Genomic DNA, 20,289 nt, shown 5'->3' with positions numbered 1-20,289 from the left:
TTAGTATCTTCCAGGAGTTTTATCATTTATTTAACCTGTCAGAATTGAGCCTGGTCTATCTTGCTCAAATATGTCTTCCTAAGGAATCTATTGGGAAGATAACCATTTTTGGATAAATCTTTATCCCCAAATCATTTGCCTTTTTGCTGATAGGCTGAGCTTCAATTTCTGAAAGCAGTTTAAGCCTCAGGGAGGCACAGCTGTATCATAGATTAGGAGCCCAAATTGACAGGCAGCAGGCTTTGTGGCTGCGCTCTGCCTTTTTTGCCACAAGTGTGGTCACCTATATTTAGTAGATGGAAGTTTTGCCGTTGAACAAGTAGACCTTCCTCTATTTGTTTATTTTCTTAATCAGTCACAAAAGAGGCTTTGTGGCGTGGCGGAGAGTGGGTTCTGAAAAACCCAAGTTCAAGCCCTGTCTCTTCCAACAGGAATTGGACCCTGGGCAAGTTTAACCTCTAAAGCCTTCAGAAGACTCTCTAAGACTATGACTTGCAGAACAGAGTTTTCTTATCACAAATGTCCCAAGTTTATTAAATTGTCTATCAGGACTAATTAAATAGAAGTGATCGCAAGGAGAGACTTTTTTAGGGAGTTCCTCGATGGCTTGTTCAATTTGTTTTTCTGAGATGGAATGAAGTATTCTATTTCCTCTTTTGGAGGAGAGACTTTCTGAAAAGCCAAATTGGAAGAATGAGAAAAATTGGATATGGGAAGGAATAAGAAGGGAATTCATATTGTGAAGAATATTTGATATAAAAATCACCTTTCCAGAAGAAACAAGAGCAGTGGTTGCAATAAAATTAACAAATATAGCTTACAATGAGCTTGTACAGACTCATCTTCAAGCCTAATTCAAACATAGGATCCAAATATTTCCTTTTTGGTTCTGAAGGGGACTTTTGTGGCTCCTCAGCCTTAGAAATCAGAGAAAATGTCACATGGATTCATTATGTAAAGTGACTTGGGAGGAATGTTATCTTTTCATAGGAAGGCTACCAATTTCAGAAGTTTAGATTATCCCACCTAGTATTCACTGGTTCAGAAAACTGCACTAGGAACATGGTTATCAGTATTGCTTGGAGATCCCACTCTACATGGATATATGGTTTATGAAGAATTCACATTCACTCATTTTTATCTTCAGTGTTAATCATATCTCAAATGATTTGATTTTTGTTTAGAAACAAATCCTATTTGACTTGCACAAGGGTAATTGGAAGGTAGTGTTTGGAAAACTGATTCTCTAGGTATTTAAAGCAGATTTTGGAATTCTAGCCATGGCACTGATTTGTTATATAACTTTGACCTTGGTATTCCCCCCCCCCCATTGGTAAGATCAATCAATCAACAAACATTTATTAAACTTCTCTGTGCCAGATCTGGGGCTAGGAGCTGGGTATACAAGTTACGTGAAATCACATGATACAATTCATGAAAGAATCCTTACTCTCTAAGGGCAAATATTCTAACAGGGGAGAGACAGCAAGTGCATATATAAGTACATGCAGAATAAATATAAATAAAGTTTATATTTTCTCCAAGAGGCACTAGGGAGCCATTGGAGTTTATTGACCAGGGGAATAACATGGTCAGACTTGCAGCTTAAGAACAATCACTTTTGAGGAAGATGGACCAGAGAGGAGAAAGACTTGAAGCCAGAGCAACCTCCTCAGGGCCCCCACCCCCCACCCCAATTATTGCAGAAATCCGGGAGAAGTGATAAGAGTGGCAGCTGTGTGAGTAAAGAGAGAAGGAGTTTCATGCAAGAGAATTAGGTGCAGAATCAGCAAGTTTTGGCAAATGGATGACTATAACAGTAATGGTGGAGTTGAGGATAGCACCAAAGCCTCCAGATCACACAGTGAAGGAAAAGCTCAGTTTAACCTGATAATGTTTTAGTGGGATCATCACAGTTCTTTTGTAAAAGGAAAATGACTGTGTTTACATGTATATAAATATTTTAGATTCTTTTCAATGCTTACATTTAAAAAATTCATCTTTATGAGAATTCTATGATATTATAGGGCACTTAATTTTTTTAAAATGGGGAAACAGTGGCTGAGTGAAATAAAATGATTTTCTCAATATTACACACAAAAGAACCATGACTAGAATATGCATCTCCCATTGATCAGTCCATTTGTCATATTGAGGTTCTGAGGTATGTGGAATTTGGATTTTACATATCTTGTTTAATTAATTAGTATGACATTTGTTGGTACATATTTCCATTTTCTTAAAAATCTTTTTTTGAATAGAATTATTGTCTCAATGTATCCCATAAAAATCAAGACCTTATTGTATCATGTAATATCACTTGACATCTTGATTGAAAGATGATAGAAATGCAACATTTGCTACAGAAAAGCAAACATAGAAGAGCAAGATTTTAGGCTAATGTTTTAAGTTCTTTCTTTTCAGGAAATGAAATGGATAGACAATGCTTCATGTTCAAAATTGGTGACAACCAGAAAAACTGAACTTGGGTGGAGAGGAGTCACATAATAACACTTCTAACCCTAATATTTATCCCCTTGCAAACTGACATTGGCCCTTTGAGCACATTTTTAAGTTCATGTTTCCTCATCTGTCTTCTTCCTTTATTGTCCTTTAGGCTTTTTTTTTTGAGGTACTGGATCCTACAAGATCTTTTAACCATCTGATTCATTCATTAATTCATTTAACAAGCATTTATTAAGCTCATCCTTTATATAAGGTGTGACTAAGGAAATGTTACGTGCATAGAATTATGCTAAACACTGAGGATACAATGACAAAATGAAAAATGGCCTCTCCCCTAAAGGAATTTATATTCTATCAATCCATTTTTGCCCATTTCTTGCAATATCTCCCTCCTCTAAACTAACATAGCACTTTGTTTCGGGTAAAAAATCCTCATTCACTACACTTCTACATTATTGTTTGCTCTGTGTTCACTTTACCTTTATGTATTTATCCTTTATTATAATTATTTGTATGTGTACATGTCTAATCTCTCCTCTTGGCTATCAGCTCAATAAGACCAGATTCCTTGTACCTACCCTCTTTATTCACCCCCGAATGCCTACTCAGTGCCTTAGATAAAGAAGACCCTTAATAAATATCTATTGAGTTGGGAATAACAATAATAACTAGCATTTATGTAATGCTGTAAGGTTTGCACAGTGCTTTACATATATGTATCTCATTTGACTCTTACGACAACACTGTGAGGTAAGTGCTATTATTATCATCCCCATTTCACAGATGAGGCACCTAAGGCAGAAAGAAGTTGAGTGATTTGTCCAGATCACTTAATTAGCTAATAAGTATGTGGGATGAAATCTGAACTCCAAGACCAGTACTATATCCTCAGCATCATTGAGCACTTACCTCAGTACAGTTATATAGACATGCAAATTTGTGGGTTTTAATAGAATATAGAGGCAGCATGACATAGCCTTCGGAGCCCCAAGAGAGGATTCAGAAAACCTACAGCATTTGCTAGTTTTGTGATTTGCTCATTCAACAATAATATTTGAATACTGAGAGGATGTGAGGTTTTGTCACCGTGAGTGCTTCTGCTATCGACACCACTCATAACACCTTTGTGACTTAGGATGTACCTTTTGGACACTGCTATGGCCAAGCATTTCATTGCCCTGTGACCAACCTGGTAATGAGTGCCCTGCGGTCAGGGAAGGTTGCATTCTTTTGTCATTGCATCCTTGGCACCCAGCACAGTACTGGCACATGGTAGCTGCTCAAGAATATTACTAATAACTTTTCTTTATACTGCTTTCAGGTTTAAGTGTTTCACTTTATCCTCCTGTCAACCTTGGGTACTATTATCATCTCTACTTTTACAGATGAAGAAACTGAGGCAGATAGAAATTCCAGGATTTTTCCAGATTCACACGTCTTTCTGATTCCATGTACTGAATTTTATTTATTGTGCCACTTATAAGAAGTTCGATAAATACATAACAAGCTTAAAAATGCTTGTTGAATTTAATCACATTGGAGGGATCTCTCCAACTTAACTAGGCTGGTCCTCAGACAACAGACATACAGTTTTTCACAGGGGTAACTTGATAGACCTTTAGGCATTAGTCTATTAAGTCTTTTCCTCATGACAATCCTCTTATGAAGAGATACAAATATTATACTCATTGAACAAATGAAGAAACTGAGGCACAGAGAAGTTAAGTAATGAGAATTGGACTTGTTGACCTCTTACAGTATCTAGTTCTAAGCCCACAATCCTTGATTTGCCCAGAGTCACACAGATGGTCAGTGTCAGACACAAATTAGGTTTTTTGACTTACAAACTGAAGAACTAGGGGGCAAGGAGGTGGCTCAGGGAATTGAAAGCCAAGCCTAGACACGAGAGTTCCTGGGTTCAAATCTGACATCAGACACTTCCTAGCTGTATGACTCTAGACAAGTCACGTAACCCTCATTGCCTAGCCCTTATCTCTCTTCTGCCTTGGAACCAATATGCAGTATTGGTTCTAAAATGGAAGGTAAGGAATGATTTAAAAAAATTGAGGAACTTTTATGGTGTCGCTTGCCCCTTTTTTGAATCTCGGTTTCCCTATCGGTAAAATAGAGATATTAATCTACTTTCTTTTTCATTTTGTTATGGGTAAAATTATTGGCAAAATTGTAAAGCCACAAGGCACAAGTGTAAGTTGTCATTCATTGTTTTCGACAAATATTTATTTAGCACCTGCTATTAGGAAGGTTTTGTCTTCAGGTGGGAGATAGGGAAGGGGATAGAAAGGTTCTATATGAAACCCTAGGGGCATCCTTCTGCCCCGTGGAATTTATCATCTAGTGGAATTGCTCCCAAAGCCAGTGAATGTGGCCCAGCAGGCTGATGCTCTGCAGATTGTCAGGTTTTTGGTGGTCCTTTGAATTCGAGCTGCCACCTGGAAGGGTTGGTTGCTATTTGTGTCTCTTCTTCTCCAAGTCAATATGACATATTTGCTCAGAGTGAACCATCCCACCTCTGGCTGATTGTACCCCAGGGTAGCCTATCTGCTGCTATTGTTTCTCAGCCACTGGCATGACCCTCAGTTTCCAAATTCTGCTTTAGCGTATCCTTGAAGTGTTTGCCTGGTGTGCCTGCCTTGTGCCTGCCTGCCTGCCTGGGGTTTGCCTCATGTGGAATTTTTCTCTGTGAATGAGGAACAGAATGTTCCTTTACCCTGAGCCAATAGCACTTTCTCACATGCACTCGGGGTATGCGTTTTTCTTTCTGAATAGAGCTCAAAAGTCTTGACTGGAGTACTTCAGAAATAGGCCAGGTTTATACTTTTATAAAAACAAAGCAGAACCCGAGCAACGCCTCTCTCAGAGGAGCACAGATGGTTTGAATTTCTCCAAGGGCAAGCATATGGTGACGACTTCTGTATGGCAAATGTATGAAACTCGGATCCCTGCTGATGGGGAAGAGGGTGGACACTAGCGAACCACTTACTGTGGTGAACGTGAAGGTGGCCTCTTCTTTTGAACAGACCTGAAGACTGTTAAAAGAAAAGGTGTTTGGGATTTTGAAGAGCTGCAATGTAGAAAATCAGACTTCTGCCTCCACACGCACCAACTGTCTGTGGGAGGGGAGCTGGGACTTTCAGCCCTCTTTATCCTCTTCTTGATATGATAGACTAGTGTACAGATATGTACAGGTAGCAAAGAATTAATAAGAAAATTTGAAATAGTGAGGGTAAAACTGTAAATCGGAATTTGCATAAAATTCTGAACTCTGTACATCATATTTGTTAGGATTCTTTTGGAGTTCTCCCAAAGAAGACCTGCCTGTGCACCTAATCTTTCTGCCTCTAAAGGGCACTGGTCTGTCCTTTTCAAAAATAGGAATGAGAATGTTGTTACTTTCCCTCTGATCCTTGTCATTTAGGTCTGCAGGCTTGTTTTTAAAAGGCATAAATATTACCTTCCCTCCATTCCTCTCAAAGTCCAGGCTGGGCCAGGGGTATAGAGAGAAAGAGGTGTCTATGAATAGGGTACCTTGCTTGTTTTTTCTTGGGCAGTCAGATAGAGACAGTAGGGGTGGGCTGGGCAAAATTTTCTGAGGATCTGGGTTTTACTTTTCCAATATTTTATTTTTAACCAAATTGCGTGAAAAAACAAATTTTATCCTTCATTTTCTTTAAGCTTGAGCCAAATTCTCACTCTCCCTCCCCTTCCCACTCTCTGAGATAGCAAGCAATTCAATATGTGTAATAGTATAAAACACCGTTCCATATTAGTCCTTTTGTGAAACAGAACTCAAATGGAAGAAAAGTGAAATGTAGAATGTCTGGGTCTCCATTCAGTCTCCATTCAGTTCTTTCTCTGGAGGCAGATGGCATTTTTCTTTTTAAAAAAATTTTATTGATTAATTAAGAAAAATTTCCCATGATTACATGATTCGTATTTTTTCCCTCCCCTCCACCTACCCCCTCCCATAGCCAATGTGCAATTTTATTGGGTTTTACATGTGTCATTGATGATCATTTATTTCCATATTATTGATATTTGCACTAGGTGATCACTTAGAGTCTACATCCTCAATCATATCCCCATCAACCCATGTGGCCAAGCAGGTATTTTTCTTCTGTGTTTCTGCTCCCACAGTTCTTCCTCTGGATGTGGATAGCATTCTTTCTCATAGGTCCCTCAGAAATGTTTTGGATCATTGCATTGTTGCTAGTAGAGAAGTTCCATTACGTTTGTGCCATAGTGTATTCATCTCTGTGTATAAGGTTCTCCTCGTTCTGCTCCTTTCGCTCTGCATCAATTCCTGGAGGTCTTTCCAGTTCACATGGAATTCCTCCAGTTCATTATTCCTTTTAACACAATAGTATTCCTGGATGGCATTTTTCATCATGAATCTTTGAAGTTTCCTTGAATCATGGTGTTGCTGGGAATAGCTTAAGTCATTCATAAATGCTCATCCCATAATATTGCTGTTACTGTGTCCAGTGTTCTCCTGGTTCTGCTCACTTCAGTTTGCATCAGATCATTTGGACCTAGGTTTTAGGCCCCTGCCATAGAAAATAATAAAGAATCTTTAATGGAGGTGAGAAGAATATAGTATAGGATCCCTTACAGCACCTGAGCACTGGGGTAACTTCCTCCTCTAGTCCTGATATGGATAAGGCATGAGTTACTGTGGTAACCATCTTCAGGATAGGATAATGCCCTCTCTTCTGCACTTTGGAATCAGGTTCCTCCACTGACATTTTACTCTGACTCACTAGGAAATGTAGATAACACTAGGGTGTGTGTATGGGGGGGGGAATCTTGAAAATGGAGTTGTTGTTCATTTGTTTCAGTCATATCCTACGCTTTGTGATCCCATTTTTGTTTTGTTTTGTTTTTTGGCAAAGATAGAGTGGTTTGCCATTTTTTCTTCAGTTCATTTTACAGCTGAGGAACTGAGGCAGAGAATAAACTATTATTAAAAGCTGGAATGGTGTAATGTACAGGCACAGTCATGTGCTGTGGCTGTTGTCCTAGGACCAGCCTAGCTAAGTTGAGACAAACATTTATTACCATGTTGGATACAGAGTAATGAAATTTCAGTTTTAGGAATTCATAAAGACCATCCAAGAAGAAGAAGGATTATAGCAGAAAGACAGAAATATTGGCCAAGGCAGTGCATTAATGTAATCATGGATCCTTCAAATATTGAAATGACTTCAGGATAGCATTATTTTTAATATTAATTTCCATGGTCTCAGATGTAGTCTACATTATGGGGAACTAGCTATGGTCAGGATTTTGCTTCTTAAATTTGCCCTGAGGAAATTCTCAAAGAGCAAGTAGACAGCATGCTTCTAAATTAACAATCCACCTATCCACCTAAGAGGATCATGTGTGTGTGTGTGTGTGTGTGTGTGTGTGTGTATCCATGTTAGTATATTCTATCTTCAGTGCACTATTTCATCGGGATTAGGAAATTAGGAATTAGGAAAGAAGTAGTGGAAAATAGTAGGCAGACTTCACTGGAGCATTTGGCAGTGACAGAATAACAGGATATTTTAGGGAAGTTAGGTTTTAGGGAAGAGCAAAAGATTTGTAAAATGGGGCTTTAATTTTCCAAAAAAACCCTTAAGGTATTTTTTTCCCTTTTTGTCTCAAAGGTTAGCTTAGAGCAATAGATGAAAATTGCAGGAATAGTTTTTTGCCTAATGATAAAAACTAAATAATTATAGCTGTCTGGAAGTGGAATAAGCTGCCTAAAGAGTCTATGAAGTCTGTCTGGAGGTTTTCATATCAAGGCTAGATAATCAAATTTTGAGGATGTTCTAGAGGGAACTCCTTTTAGGGTATGGTTTGAATTTCTGAAATGTCTCCCAAATCTTTAATTTTATGGTTGTGGAAATGTACTTAAAAAGTTAAAAAAATAGAGCAATATCTTGCTATTCATTGTAGAGTATAATTCATTGACTGATGCATATTAGATTTTATCTAAGGAGTTTCAATTGCAAAAGTATAGAAAAGATGTTATTAAGTACTTTAACCTATATGTGGTGATGGTATAAATCCCAAGGAAAAAAAGCTATAGGGAGGCATTGGTATGCCTCAATTAGGTATCTAAATTTATTCTAGTGCTTCTTTGCCTATTGACTTTGGGAGAGTTTACAAAACTCTGAAATCTAGAAGTGATTCAAGTGAACCATATTTTTTTCTTTTTGGTGTGTTAAAATTATTTACATAAGTATTTTACTCCTAGGGTCACATGACAAAAGAGTATTTGAATCATATAGGATATTACCCATTACTTCACCAAAATTTTGCAAAAACACTTCTTTTTAAATTAAAAAAATTTTCAATAAAAAACCAGCATTGCTACTCTCTTCCATCTCTGATAGAATGCTTTCTTACTTAAAGATGTTACCTTCTTAAAGTAATTATTTAAGGAAGTACATTTAAGCTAAGTAAACCAACACATGACCTTATCTAAAATGGTTCTATTTATTTCTCTCTGCATCAGTTCAGAGATACCTTCTTAATCTTCTCTGAATTTTTCATATTTATGATTTCTTTCAGTAAATTAATATCTCATTACATTTATATACCACAATTTGTTTAGCCATACCTCAATCAAGGTGTATTCACTTTATTTCCACTTCTTTGCCAACATAAAAAATGATGCCATGAGGATGTTGGAGTATAGTGACTTCTCTTTTGATGTCTTTAGATAAATATCTAAAAGTAAGATGTATAACCAAAGGATATGGACATTTTAGTTACTTTTAAACCACAATTTTAAATTTGCACTATGTTTGGGTCAATTCACAGATCCTGAAACCCTTCATTGTTGTTTTTTTTTCTTAGTCAATTATGTACACTATGTGAATTTTTCTCCTGATTCTGCTTAACTTAGCTTTGTATCTCTTCATAGAAGTTTTCCTGGAAACTTATATTTCTTCTATTTTGTCTTCTAGTATTCAGGATTTCACACTGAAAGATCTGAATCGGATCATGACAGTCAATGGGGAGGAAGCCCACTCACAGATACTGCATCTCCACAGTTACTGGACCCCTCGGAAAGACCCAGCTCCCAGCATGATGCTTCATGTGCCTATAGACAGTATTCAGACCGCACTGCTCTTTGCTATGGCTTTGCACTCGACCATTCCAGGCTGACAGATGATAGGCATTTTCATACCCAGGCCTGTGAAGGAGGCCGTTGTGAGGCGGGTCGATACTTCCTTGGCACCCCGCAAACTGGGAGGGAGCCCTGGTGGGGCTCTCGTTCAGCACTGCCCCTAACCAAGTCCTCCCCAGAAAGCAGAGAAGCCTATGAGAACAGCATGCCACACATAACCTCCGTTCACAGAATTCATGGTAAGAGTAGTAGGGAGCAAATGAAAAATGTATATGAAATCCTAATTATGATTAATAGTAGAGTCTCTGCTGAGAGAGAATTATAAATTTCAAGGCTACCAAATAGTATTCTAGATGTAGGGATGTACTTGTTAGTCCATATTGTTTTCCTTCAAATTTATAGATTTGCAACTCTGTACTTCTTGAGGTCATAACAAACCTAACAAGGAGAGTTTTAGTACATTAAAATACCATTTGAATCTATTTTTAATTTTTTAAAGAGAAATAAAAGTGTTTTAGTACCTTAAAATTAAGAAGTAAAAAATTTTAGATAAAGAACCAAGATTCAGTTCTCTTATTTACTGCCCGTATGGTCTTGGACAAGTTAGTGAACCTCTCTGGGTCTGGAATGTCTTCATCTATAAAATGAAGAAATTGGTGAGATAGCTTCTAAGACCTTGCCAGCTCTAGATCTGTGATTTGATGGCCCTCTGACTCTTGCATATATCTTCTGCATTCATGTGCTCACTTGGAAAGTAGAATATAAAAAGTGCCATGGACATGTACAAAATCATTTAGAAGGAATCTTGAGATTAAAGGATTATTATGACGTGCATAGTAGATGCTACATGGCACTGCAGTCTCAGGAAAATGGAGAATATAAATAATACGTAAATAAGTCTTGATTTATCACACATGTTAAAACCAGTGGAAATGCACATTGGATATGGGGGGGTAAAGAGGGGCAAAGGGGAAAGTAAAAACAAGAATCATGTAACCATGGAAAATTTTTCTAAAATAAAATATTAAAAATATTAATATCAATTGCTTGACATCTCAAAAAGCTTTTTTAGTCAGGTGTGCAAAGTAAATAAGGGATAAGCAGACATCTGGTCATTTCCACCAGAGATGAGTTCAGGAAGGTCTCTGGAATTCTTCCTGTTATATCCCTGTTAAAGAAGACAATGATGCAAAGATTAATTAGAAGACCCTAGCACATGCTCCTGTTGTTTGCTGAGCACCCTCAGTGTACCGATCATTTAAAATAAGTTAACTATGGTAAAGATTCAGCCCATGTCTTACATTATTCATCATGCTTCCAGTCTTACAGCTTTACCACTCCCCCATATGCTCCATACCTTTTTTCTCTTTGATTTTTAATACTTTATATTATTTCCCACTTTTGTCTAGTTTTGTAAAATGGAAGTAGATGTCATGGAAGGGAAGGGAAAAGAGATCAGATATCTATGTGCATGTGTGACCTAAAAATATTGTAAAGATCTGAGTTATAGGGATTAGACAGAGGACAGGGGGAGGTACCTAAAACTTGTAGTCTAGAAGGAAATAACAAAAAGAAAAAAAGAAGTAAGAAAAGAAAGGAAGTAATCTGATGGTATGACTGTAGAATTCTCCTAGGAGAGTCAGGGTAGAGAGAATGTTGGGTTTGGAACCAAGAGAACAGGGTTCAAATTTCAACTTGTCTACATACTACTTGTGTATTACTGAGCAAGTCATTTATGTCTCCGGGCCTCAACTTACTCATCTGTAAAAGTATGTTGTAGATCTAGATAGCCTCTAAATCTATGATGTTATATGCCATGCTTGTAGTCTACAGGAAATCCGCAAGCCTTTCCATTTCTCTTTCCTTCTTTTATATTGACTTTGTGCTTTTTGGGGAATTTGATTTCCTATAGATGACATTCTGGGCGTGCATTATTCCTCAAAGACCTGAGCACTCCATCTGTCCCTTTGGCCTTTTTTTCTTCCTTTGCTTTAATCAAGTTCCTAAATGGTAACGTTGACTTGAAAATGCCTGACAATCTGAGATGCCAGCTCTATGATAAATTATGTATGTTGTATGGATTTTTTTATTTTATTCATTTTTAGCTCTATTTTTAAATTTTAAAATATTTTACCATGTTTCCATGATTCATGATCTTTCCTTCCCTTCTTCCCTCCCCCCTCTCAGAGCTGACAAGCAATTCCATTGGGTTATGCAAGTGTTATCATTTAGATACTGTGATATATGGGTTTCATTAGGGATGTCGATATTGTATCCATTTTTTACACTAAGTAGTGCACAAATGGGACCCAGAGCATTATTTTATATTAACCTTAAGAAATATCTAGAAGTATCAACATTTCAGATTGCTTTTTCTGAAGTTAAAACAACAATCCCTGAACTGATGTATTAACCTAATCCTTCATGATGGTACAGAGCTGACCCTAGGTTCTTTTTAATTTATTTTTTAACCCTTACCTTCTGTCTTAAAATGGATACAAATATGGCTCCCAAGGCAGAAGAATGGTAAGGGCTAGGCAATGGGGGTTAAGGGACTTGCCCAGGGTCACATTGCTAGGAAGTGTCTAAGGTTAGATTTGAATCCAGGGCCTCTCAACTCCATGGCACTCAATCCATAGATCCACCCAGCTGCCCTGGATCCTAGGTTCTTGAAGACTGTACCATCAGTGCCCAAGCCTTAGCAGGTACTACTAAATTGGGAAATCTTACTGAGAGATAACTATCCTTACTCAGTATGGACAGCAGCATTGCAAGGATGGCTGCAAGGTGATAAATTTGAATCCAACCTCCTAATTTTACAGCAGTGGAAGAAGAGGTCTGATAAGTTCAGGGGTCTTGCCTAGAGTCATATAGCTAGGGATTGGCACGTCTGGGCTTGTAATGCTGAGTCTGGGGTCCCTTTGCAAGTCACCACGGTTTCTCCCTTCAGTTACATTTACTTCCTGGTAAATTTGCCATATTATTGTTGAACTCCAAGCTTCTGAGGACTGAGAATCAATCATTGGGCCATAGATCTAGTATATATGCTGCTCAAGGGAGCACTGAATCATAAATTTAGAACTAGAAGGGACCCCTGACTCTATCTTGTCCAATACTATTTTTACACATGGAGAAACTGAGACCCAAACTGGTTAAGGGGCTTGTCTAAGATCATTCAGACAACAAATAGGAGGTAGGATTTGAACCCAGCTCTTGTGACAATTTTTTTTCCATTCATTCTGCTGTATGTGCCTGCCTTTGCCTGACTTTATTTTTTTCATTTTTATTTCTTAACCCTTACCTTCCTTTTTGGAGTCAATACTCTGTATTGGCTCCAAGGCAGAAGAGTGGTAAGGGTAGGCAATGGGGATCAAGTGACTTGCCCAGGGTCACACAGCTGAGAAGTGTCGGAGGGCACATTTGAACCTAGGACCTCCCGTCTCTAGAGGTCTGGCTCTCAATCCACTGAGCTACCCAGCTGCCCCCTTTGCCTGACTTTAAAAGGATTGGTGATTCGTTTTTCTTTTAGAAGCCTAGTTGTACCGTATGCTCTACTTTCTTTTTTTTTCTTCCTAAGAATCTGCTTAGTGTGTAATCCGTCTGTGGATCTTTCTCTAGGGAGAGGTCACTGGGATGAAGATAGCGTGGTCAGTTCTCCAGACCCGGGCTCTGCCAGCGAATCAGGCGACCGCTACCGTGCCGAGCAGTACCAGAGCAGCCCCCACGAACCCAGCAAAATTGAAACTCTGATAAGAGCCACCCAGCAGATGATTAAAGAGGAAGAGAACAGATTGCAGCTCCGGAAGGCTCCTCCTGACCAACTGGCTGCCATTAACGGAGCGGGGAAAAAACACTCCCTTTGTTTTGCAAACTACCAGCAGCCGCAGCTGACTGGCGAGGTCTGCCATGGCCCTTCTCTTGCCAACACTTCCCCCTGCGAGCACCTTCAACAAAGAGAAGGGAAGATGATGAGCCCTCAGGAAAACGACTATGGCAGCAGCCCCACAGCCTTGTCTAGGATAAGCAGTCCCAACTCGGATCGCATTTCGAAATCGAGCTTGGTGTTAGCGAAAGACTATCTCCATTCAGACATGTCCCCTCATCAGACAGTAGGAGATCACCCCGCAGTGTCTCCGAACTATTACAGTTCTCACCGGCAGTATTTTGATAAGCATGCTTACACATTAACTGGGTATGCCCTGGAGCACTTGTACGACAGCGAGGCCATTCGAACCTATTCCTTGGGCTGCAATGGCTCCCACTTTGACGTAACTTCCCATTTAAGAATGCAGCAAGACCCAGCACAAGGACACAAAGGGACATCTGTTATAATAACCAATGGGAGCTGATGGTTTTTTTTTTTTTCTAAAAAATGTGCTTTAAGGATATCTTTGAAACATAGTTGGAACATATATATGTTTTAATGCCCTTGTTACCAGCATTTAATATACCACAGTATGTTAGAGAGAATAACCTAAGCTACTGGGTATGCATTGACACGTGTTACTGTAAAAAAAAAATGCACTAGCATTCGGGGTTACAGTGAATGGAGCTGAAGTGAACCTGTACGTTGCCCCCATGATTTATGGGAGCCAGAATGGATAAAGTCAGTTGACAATACCAGTGTAGATCAAGTGAGCAATTTATGCACATTGTATAAGAAGTACTAGTTGGGAATGCCACAGAGGGAAGACCCAGTGGGCTGCATGGGCACAGACCGCTACTCACAAAACTGCTATGCACCCTTGACATGCAAACATTTGGAATGTAGACCATAAAATGCACATGCCCCCAATGGGCAACTTTTCTGAACCCTAACCTACAAGGGCTTCTTCAGGACATGAAGAAGGCATTGCGGTTCCCCGAAGCAGCAGAGAACGAGAGATCTCAGAGAAGAGGTTTCTTCTCTGTCGTCTCTTAGCCATGCTGACACATTTGATGTAGGCATCCATTAGGGATATGGTTCTGGATATAGCACTGGACATATTTCTCACATGGTATCTATTAGAAGCAATCAGGAAGTGGCAATTTTCAGGCTGCTTTTGAGGCATGCAAGGGGACGGGATTGCACTAACGTAGAGGTAAGGGACTGTGTTAAGTAATAGCAATTAGACATTGGAACCCGCACCAAGAATTGAGGGCATTCAATTAGAAGAAATTCAGGGGAGGCAATGAGACCAGAAACAGAGATAAATGAAAAGCCTTCCAAGAACAGACTACTTCAGGTTCAGACTGTGTGCCATTAGTAATCAACACATTAAGGGTTTTTGAAAAAACAGCTACAGAACAACCCACCAGGACACAAGGCTGATGTAGAGGAAGTGTGAAAAGTAATTAAGAAAAACAAGGGAGGTACTGCATAAAATGATTGGAAGTGTTTGAAAACATTGCTAAATATGGTTGCGCAAATGTAAAAACACATGGAAAGCCAGTATAGTGAAGAAATAATCTGGCCCCAAGAGAGTGTGAGAGTCAAAAGCTTAGTTAGAAGAAGGCACAGGACTTTGAGATGCAATATTCTGAATGAAGGAACAGACAAGGTATTGCAATATTTGCCTACTTGGAGTTGTCGCGGTTTTTGGAAGACAAAATACTGAGTCTTGAGGCATGTGGGGAGAATAAAAAAGATCACTTTACTCTTGACCAAGGAAATTTAGTTTTGGTCAGGAAATCTAGATTCTAGTACTAACCTGCTGTGTGAACCTGTGTAGATCACATAACCATCCTTCCTAATTCTCAGGTTTATCCTTTAGAAAATGGGGAGGTTACCTTAGATAACTTATCTCTAAGGTTATCTGCTGCCCCCAAATCCTGTGGTTCATTCCTTTGGGAAAATTGGATTTAACTGGAAGATTCTCTTGGTTTGATCCATCATGCCTTGGGAATGGCAGGAATTTTAATTTCTGGGTGGTGTACCACTCACACAGCCACATGGATGGCCTGCAGTTGAATCAGACCCTTTGAGTCTCCCAGGCATGTTCAATTCTGCCACATATGTTTAGACCTAGTCAGAATGTATATGGCAGGATCTGACAAGGGAAGAAAGAAGAGAGGTAAATTTAGATCTCAAAAAGCACACCAGCTTTGCTTAATGAGATATGTTCTAGAAATCCACAGAGAGTATCATAAGTGGTACAGGGAGGTAGTTCACAAACTAGTTCTTGACCCATAATTCCTGATGTTCCTTTTCTCCAGGCAGAGAGTTCTTGGCTCCTTTATGGAATGTTAGGCATTAGAGGAATTAACGTTCAAACCTTTAAGAGAGAACACAAAACTGAACATTGAACGGATTTAGAATACACCTCTGTCATTTGACAAAGTACACTAGATAGCCCATAGGCAGGAGTGGTTCTGAAAGAGTAATCTGAAGTTGAGTTCTGGATTGTCGTAAGGAAAAGCAGTGGTAAAATTCTTTTAAAATCCACGACAGACATATTTCTTGAGATGCTTAGTGTGCCATAAAAATAGAGAAAGACCAGAGTAGAGTAATGATTTTTTGTTACCAGCTGTATCATCTAAAATAATTCCAATGCCTTATTAAAAACAAATACAATTCTGAGCATGGATTTAAGTATGAATCACAAGTCTGAAGACAATTTTGGAGAACTTTGATAACGTTGGGGTACTTGCAATGGCATTCTGGGAATGGTTAGAGGAAGGACTTTTGGGGGGGGGAAGTGCTAAGGATTTAGCAAAACTGAGTAGGAGAAATAAAGAGCTAAAGATGTGGGTGAGCTGAAATACTTAGTGAATATGGCCTACTTCAGAAAGGAAGTTTGTACAGATGGGCCCTTACTGATGTGTACACATTCTACAGAATATGGCATAGACAGATGCTAGAAAGAGTAGTTGAAACATAAGAACCAAGGAAAATGAACTTATGCTAGAGGAAAGGCTGGCTCTAAAGGAATTTGGGTGGAATTTTTATGTGGAGGCTAGTTAATAGATGGAGGAAGTAAACTATGAAATTTACAGATAGGAGCAGCCTGAATAAATAAAGCTTGTAAGAAAGGCAATAGCAGCATGTGTAGGCAAAGACAGGGACTGCCCAAGTTCTCTCTTGGCTGAAAATTCTAGTTGGCCCAGTTATAAGCACAGCTTTGTTCTATTTAACATACCAATAATATCAATAACTCTTTAGTAACAATCCTATCACCTAATATTAAAATGTAATTTGGGAAAAGTAGAGTAAAATTGTTCCGTGTTGTTATTGTGTTTGGCAGCATGGCATGGGCAGAATGGCTTAGAACAAGTTCCACCGTGTTTCACCCTGGCAGAAACCTTAGTAAAGCAGTGTGCAGAGAGCAGTAAACTGGGTTTCTAGTCCTCATGAATACATTCATCACAAGAATACATTTCCCATGCCATGTAGACACTGTCTATATACTTTATGTGTTTTAAACAGAAAAAAAGGGCCCCAATAGCTTGATCAATTAAATTTATGCTCTGACTGGTCTTGGGTTTTAATCTTTGATTTCCATCTCTTTGCTAAATGCTGAGAACCATGGCATTGAACTTTCAAAGATAGTATCTTAAAATACTAATCATAAAGAAGTGTAATTTGTACACTACCTTAGGAATAATAAATAGGTACTATATCCAGCGTCTCTGCCAATAACACTAAAGTTTTCTTGTTGGAATTTCTTAGACCAATCTTCCTATTTAATCCAGAACTTTGCATAACTGAAATAATTGCAAAGGATTCTACTTTGGATACAGGGGGAACCACTTTGTTAATGAACGTGGAAGATGCAGTAAAGTTTTCTTTATTATTTTTCTGATTAGCCACTCCATTAACCCGGGGCAGATATTTCAGGATGTGTTTCATCTCTTCCGATAGGTTGATATACTGTGCTGAATGGAATAAGACTCTGTTTCTATACATAGCTGCTCGATACTAACTAGTATGGCACCTGTGGAAGTAGCACTACAGATGAGGTGGGATTATGAACCATTTGCCATTAATGTTATCCCAGAAATACCACTTCTTCCCATTCAAACTGGATGATACTTGGATGACTGAGAATAGGACCATTTGGCCAGATTCTTACATCCCTTTATGCCTTGTTCCATTTACTCATCAGCTTTATATGGGATGTGAGATGAGTGGATGATTAAGAAGCATTGATTAAGTGCTTTATGTGTGCCAAGCCCTGGGAAGAGAAAGGTTGATCTTCACCCAGAACTGGCATGTTCTCTTTTTGAAACCAGGCAGACTTTTATTGTTATTGTTGTTGCTAAGCAAGACTAGAAAAATGTCCATGAATACTTTATAACAACAATTTTAAAGCATGTTTTCTCAAAACCTGGGTCAAATAACCTCTTTGAGCCTCAGTCTCCTTATTTGTAAAATATGGGGGTGGGATTAACTGATATTTTATGGTTCCTTCTAGCTCTAAATCTAGGCTCCAATGGCAAAGAGATGAGAAAGAATCAAAGGTAGTTACATCTAAGGATCTGGTTTTATGAATATTTGGCTCTACCCCTTATCAAGAGCAGGGATCAGGTCCATCTAAATTTCCAGGTCATTTTTATGAAAACTGAGAACAAAAGCTGCATTGAATGACCCAGAGGCTCAGAGAGCGTTAAGTGTTGGATGAATGCCTTGTTAAATTATTGTATTGAATTTGGAAAATCAAAGACATGGCTATTTTGTGCTCCCTTATTTTACAAAGGAGATTTCATACATACATTATATACATTCTAGTTTCCCTTGCATTTAAAGAGCTTTAAATTTTAAAATTTGCAACCCTCCCCACTTTACTGGAACAAGTGATCTAAAAATGCATACTATTTTCTAAATAGATGAATAATGAATGTAAAATTCCAAAATGTTTCAAAGAGTAGCTGGCATGATCCAAACTTTGATGTGCCAATTTTGCGATTAGAGACTTAAGTTCAGGTAGCCAAGTCTTTGAAATTCCTTGTTTGTATTCAGAAAACAAATCATCATTATGGTATACAACAAATTCATGACAGATGAGTTTTGTATGGATGAAAGTATGTGTTCTGAGGAGAAAACAGTTTGGGAAGAGGGATTTTCAATGTGGTGCTCATTTTTTTTTGTGTGCAAAATTGTACCGATAGTGCTTGGCTCTAAGAGGGAAAGATGTAAGCATTTCTGAGAGCTTCTTTGGAGTTCCTGCAGCAGGATACCATAAGGAAGTACTAGCAAACACTTAAGTGTTAAAAATAAAAACAAAAATATTTAACTGCCACGTTCCTCGATAAACTGATAAATCATAGGAAGATTCAGAGTTCCCAAATTATTTGAGGAATTCAAACCAAATTTGTATACTTAAAAAAACTGCAATTTTGCAATTACCTACATGGAACTAAGTAATGGGAATTTACTTTTAGAAACCATGGGGGAAACTTGTCCTAATCAACATATTTAGGACACAGAAATATAGAATCTTAGAGTTGTAAGGGACATTGGTGGTCATGTAGCTTGATCTGTAACCTGAAAAATAACACTTCATTGCAATTGAATTTATGCTGAATGACAAATCCCATTGTGTTTACGTTGCAAAGGAAATGAAGTCTGCTTGGAAAATTATTTTAGTGTTATTGTAACATTAAACATTTTTTTCCAGAGAAACATTTTAACTCATGAAGCATAGGAAGGTATACTTCAAAAAACAAGATTTTCCAGTCTTGTTTTTGGGCTGACATAAAAAAAAACAGAAGAAGAAAAAGAAGAAAGGATTATATTATTGAAGGAAGAAAGCGATCCCTGATATTTCCAATGCCATGCCTTGCAAAATAAATAGTTTCTAGTGACACTGTGGCAAAACACCTGTGGCTGGAGGTTTTATTTGGAATGTAATGTAGAGAAAAATTAGCAACGTCAACAATATCTTGCAGAGTGTTCCCATTTATAATTATTTATATTGTAAATAGCTTTCTGAAGTAAATTTGAAGTTAATGTGCATAAAATGTATTTATTATGTGAAGATTTTTTTTGGTTTAAAATATAGTTACCAATATGCAATTTTTGTCTGGATTCATGAGTCTTTTAAATCATCATCACTATGGTAGAGCTTGCAAAGCAATTTCCATATACCATCCCATTTGAGCCTTATAAAACCCTATGAGGCAAGTACTACAGATGTTACCATCCCTATTCTACAGCTGGGGATACTGAGGAAGTGACTTTCCCCTGGTCACAAAGCTGTTTGGTAGGATTTGAACATAGGCCTTCCAAAATCCAAATCTAATACTTGATCTATTATGTCATATTGCCTCAAATAGGAATTCTTTCTTTTAAAAAAAACCCCTCATCTTCTTAATTGGCAAGAGAGGTTAAGTGTTTGAGAGTCATAGAGTGAGGAAGTGTTTGAAAGAATTATTTCCTGAGTGAAAAATCTACAGTATTAGATATAGGACTTTCAAAAGAAAAGATGTGTTCAAATAATGCCCCTTTTGGAACTTAAAGTGCTTTTTCAGTATCGTGCCAGGGATACTTCCAAACACAAACACTGTTTGCCAGTAGTTCTTGGCAACTCCTTTTGCATGTGTCCAATCTGAGTTTTCTCCTGGGATTTCTCACATTTACCCTAGAAACTGTCAGCCAGGATCCACACTCAGGCCCCTGGGAGAGATTCACACAGTGCTCCAAGAATTGAAGGCAGGTTTCATGGGTCTTCTATAAAGCAGTTTTACAAAAGCCATTAAATATGTCA

General features: G+C 38.3%; 1 protein-coding gene across 1 annotated transcript in view; it reads left to right on the top strand.

Moving 5' to 3' along the window:
* SIM1 (SIM bHLH transcription factor 1) overlaps nt 1-14,005 on the top strand; it is a 75,361-nt gene extending 61,356 nt beyond the window's left edge. The window contains exons 11-12 of the mRNA XM_044675396.1: nt 9,441-9,843; nt 13,223-14,005. Coding sequence (XP_044531331.1) covers nt 9,441-9,843; nt 13,223-13,953 — 1,134 coding nt within the window. The 3' untranslated portion in view covers nt 13,954-14,005. The remainder of the gene's footprint in view (nt 1-9,440; nt 9,844-13,222) is intronic.
* Nucleotides 14,006-20,289: the final 6,284 nt, after the last annotated feature.

The sequence above is a fragment of the Gracilinanus agilis genome, chromosome 4, assembly GCF_016433145.1.
Source record: "Gracilinanus agilis isolate LMUSP501 chromosome 4, AgileGrace, whole genome shotgun sequence".
NCBI lineage: Eukaryota > Metazoa > Chordata > Mammalia > Didelphimorphia > Didelphidae > Gracilinanus > Gracilinanus agilis.
The sequence above is the reverse complement of the archived record's forward strand: the minus strand, read 5'-3'. Positions and strand labels throughout refer to the sequence as shown.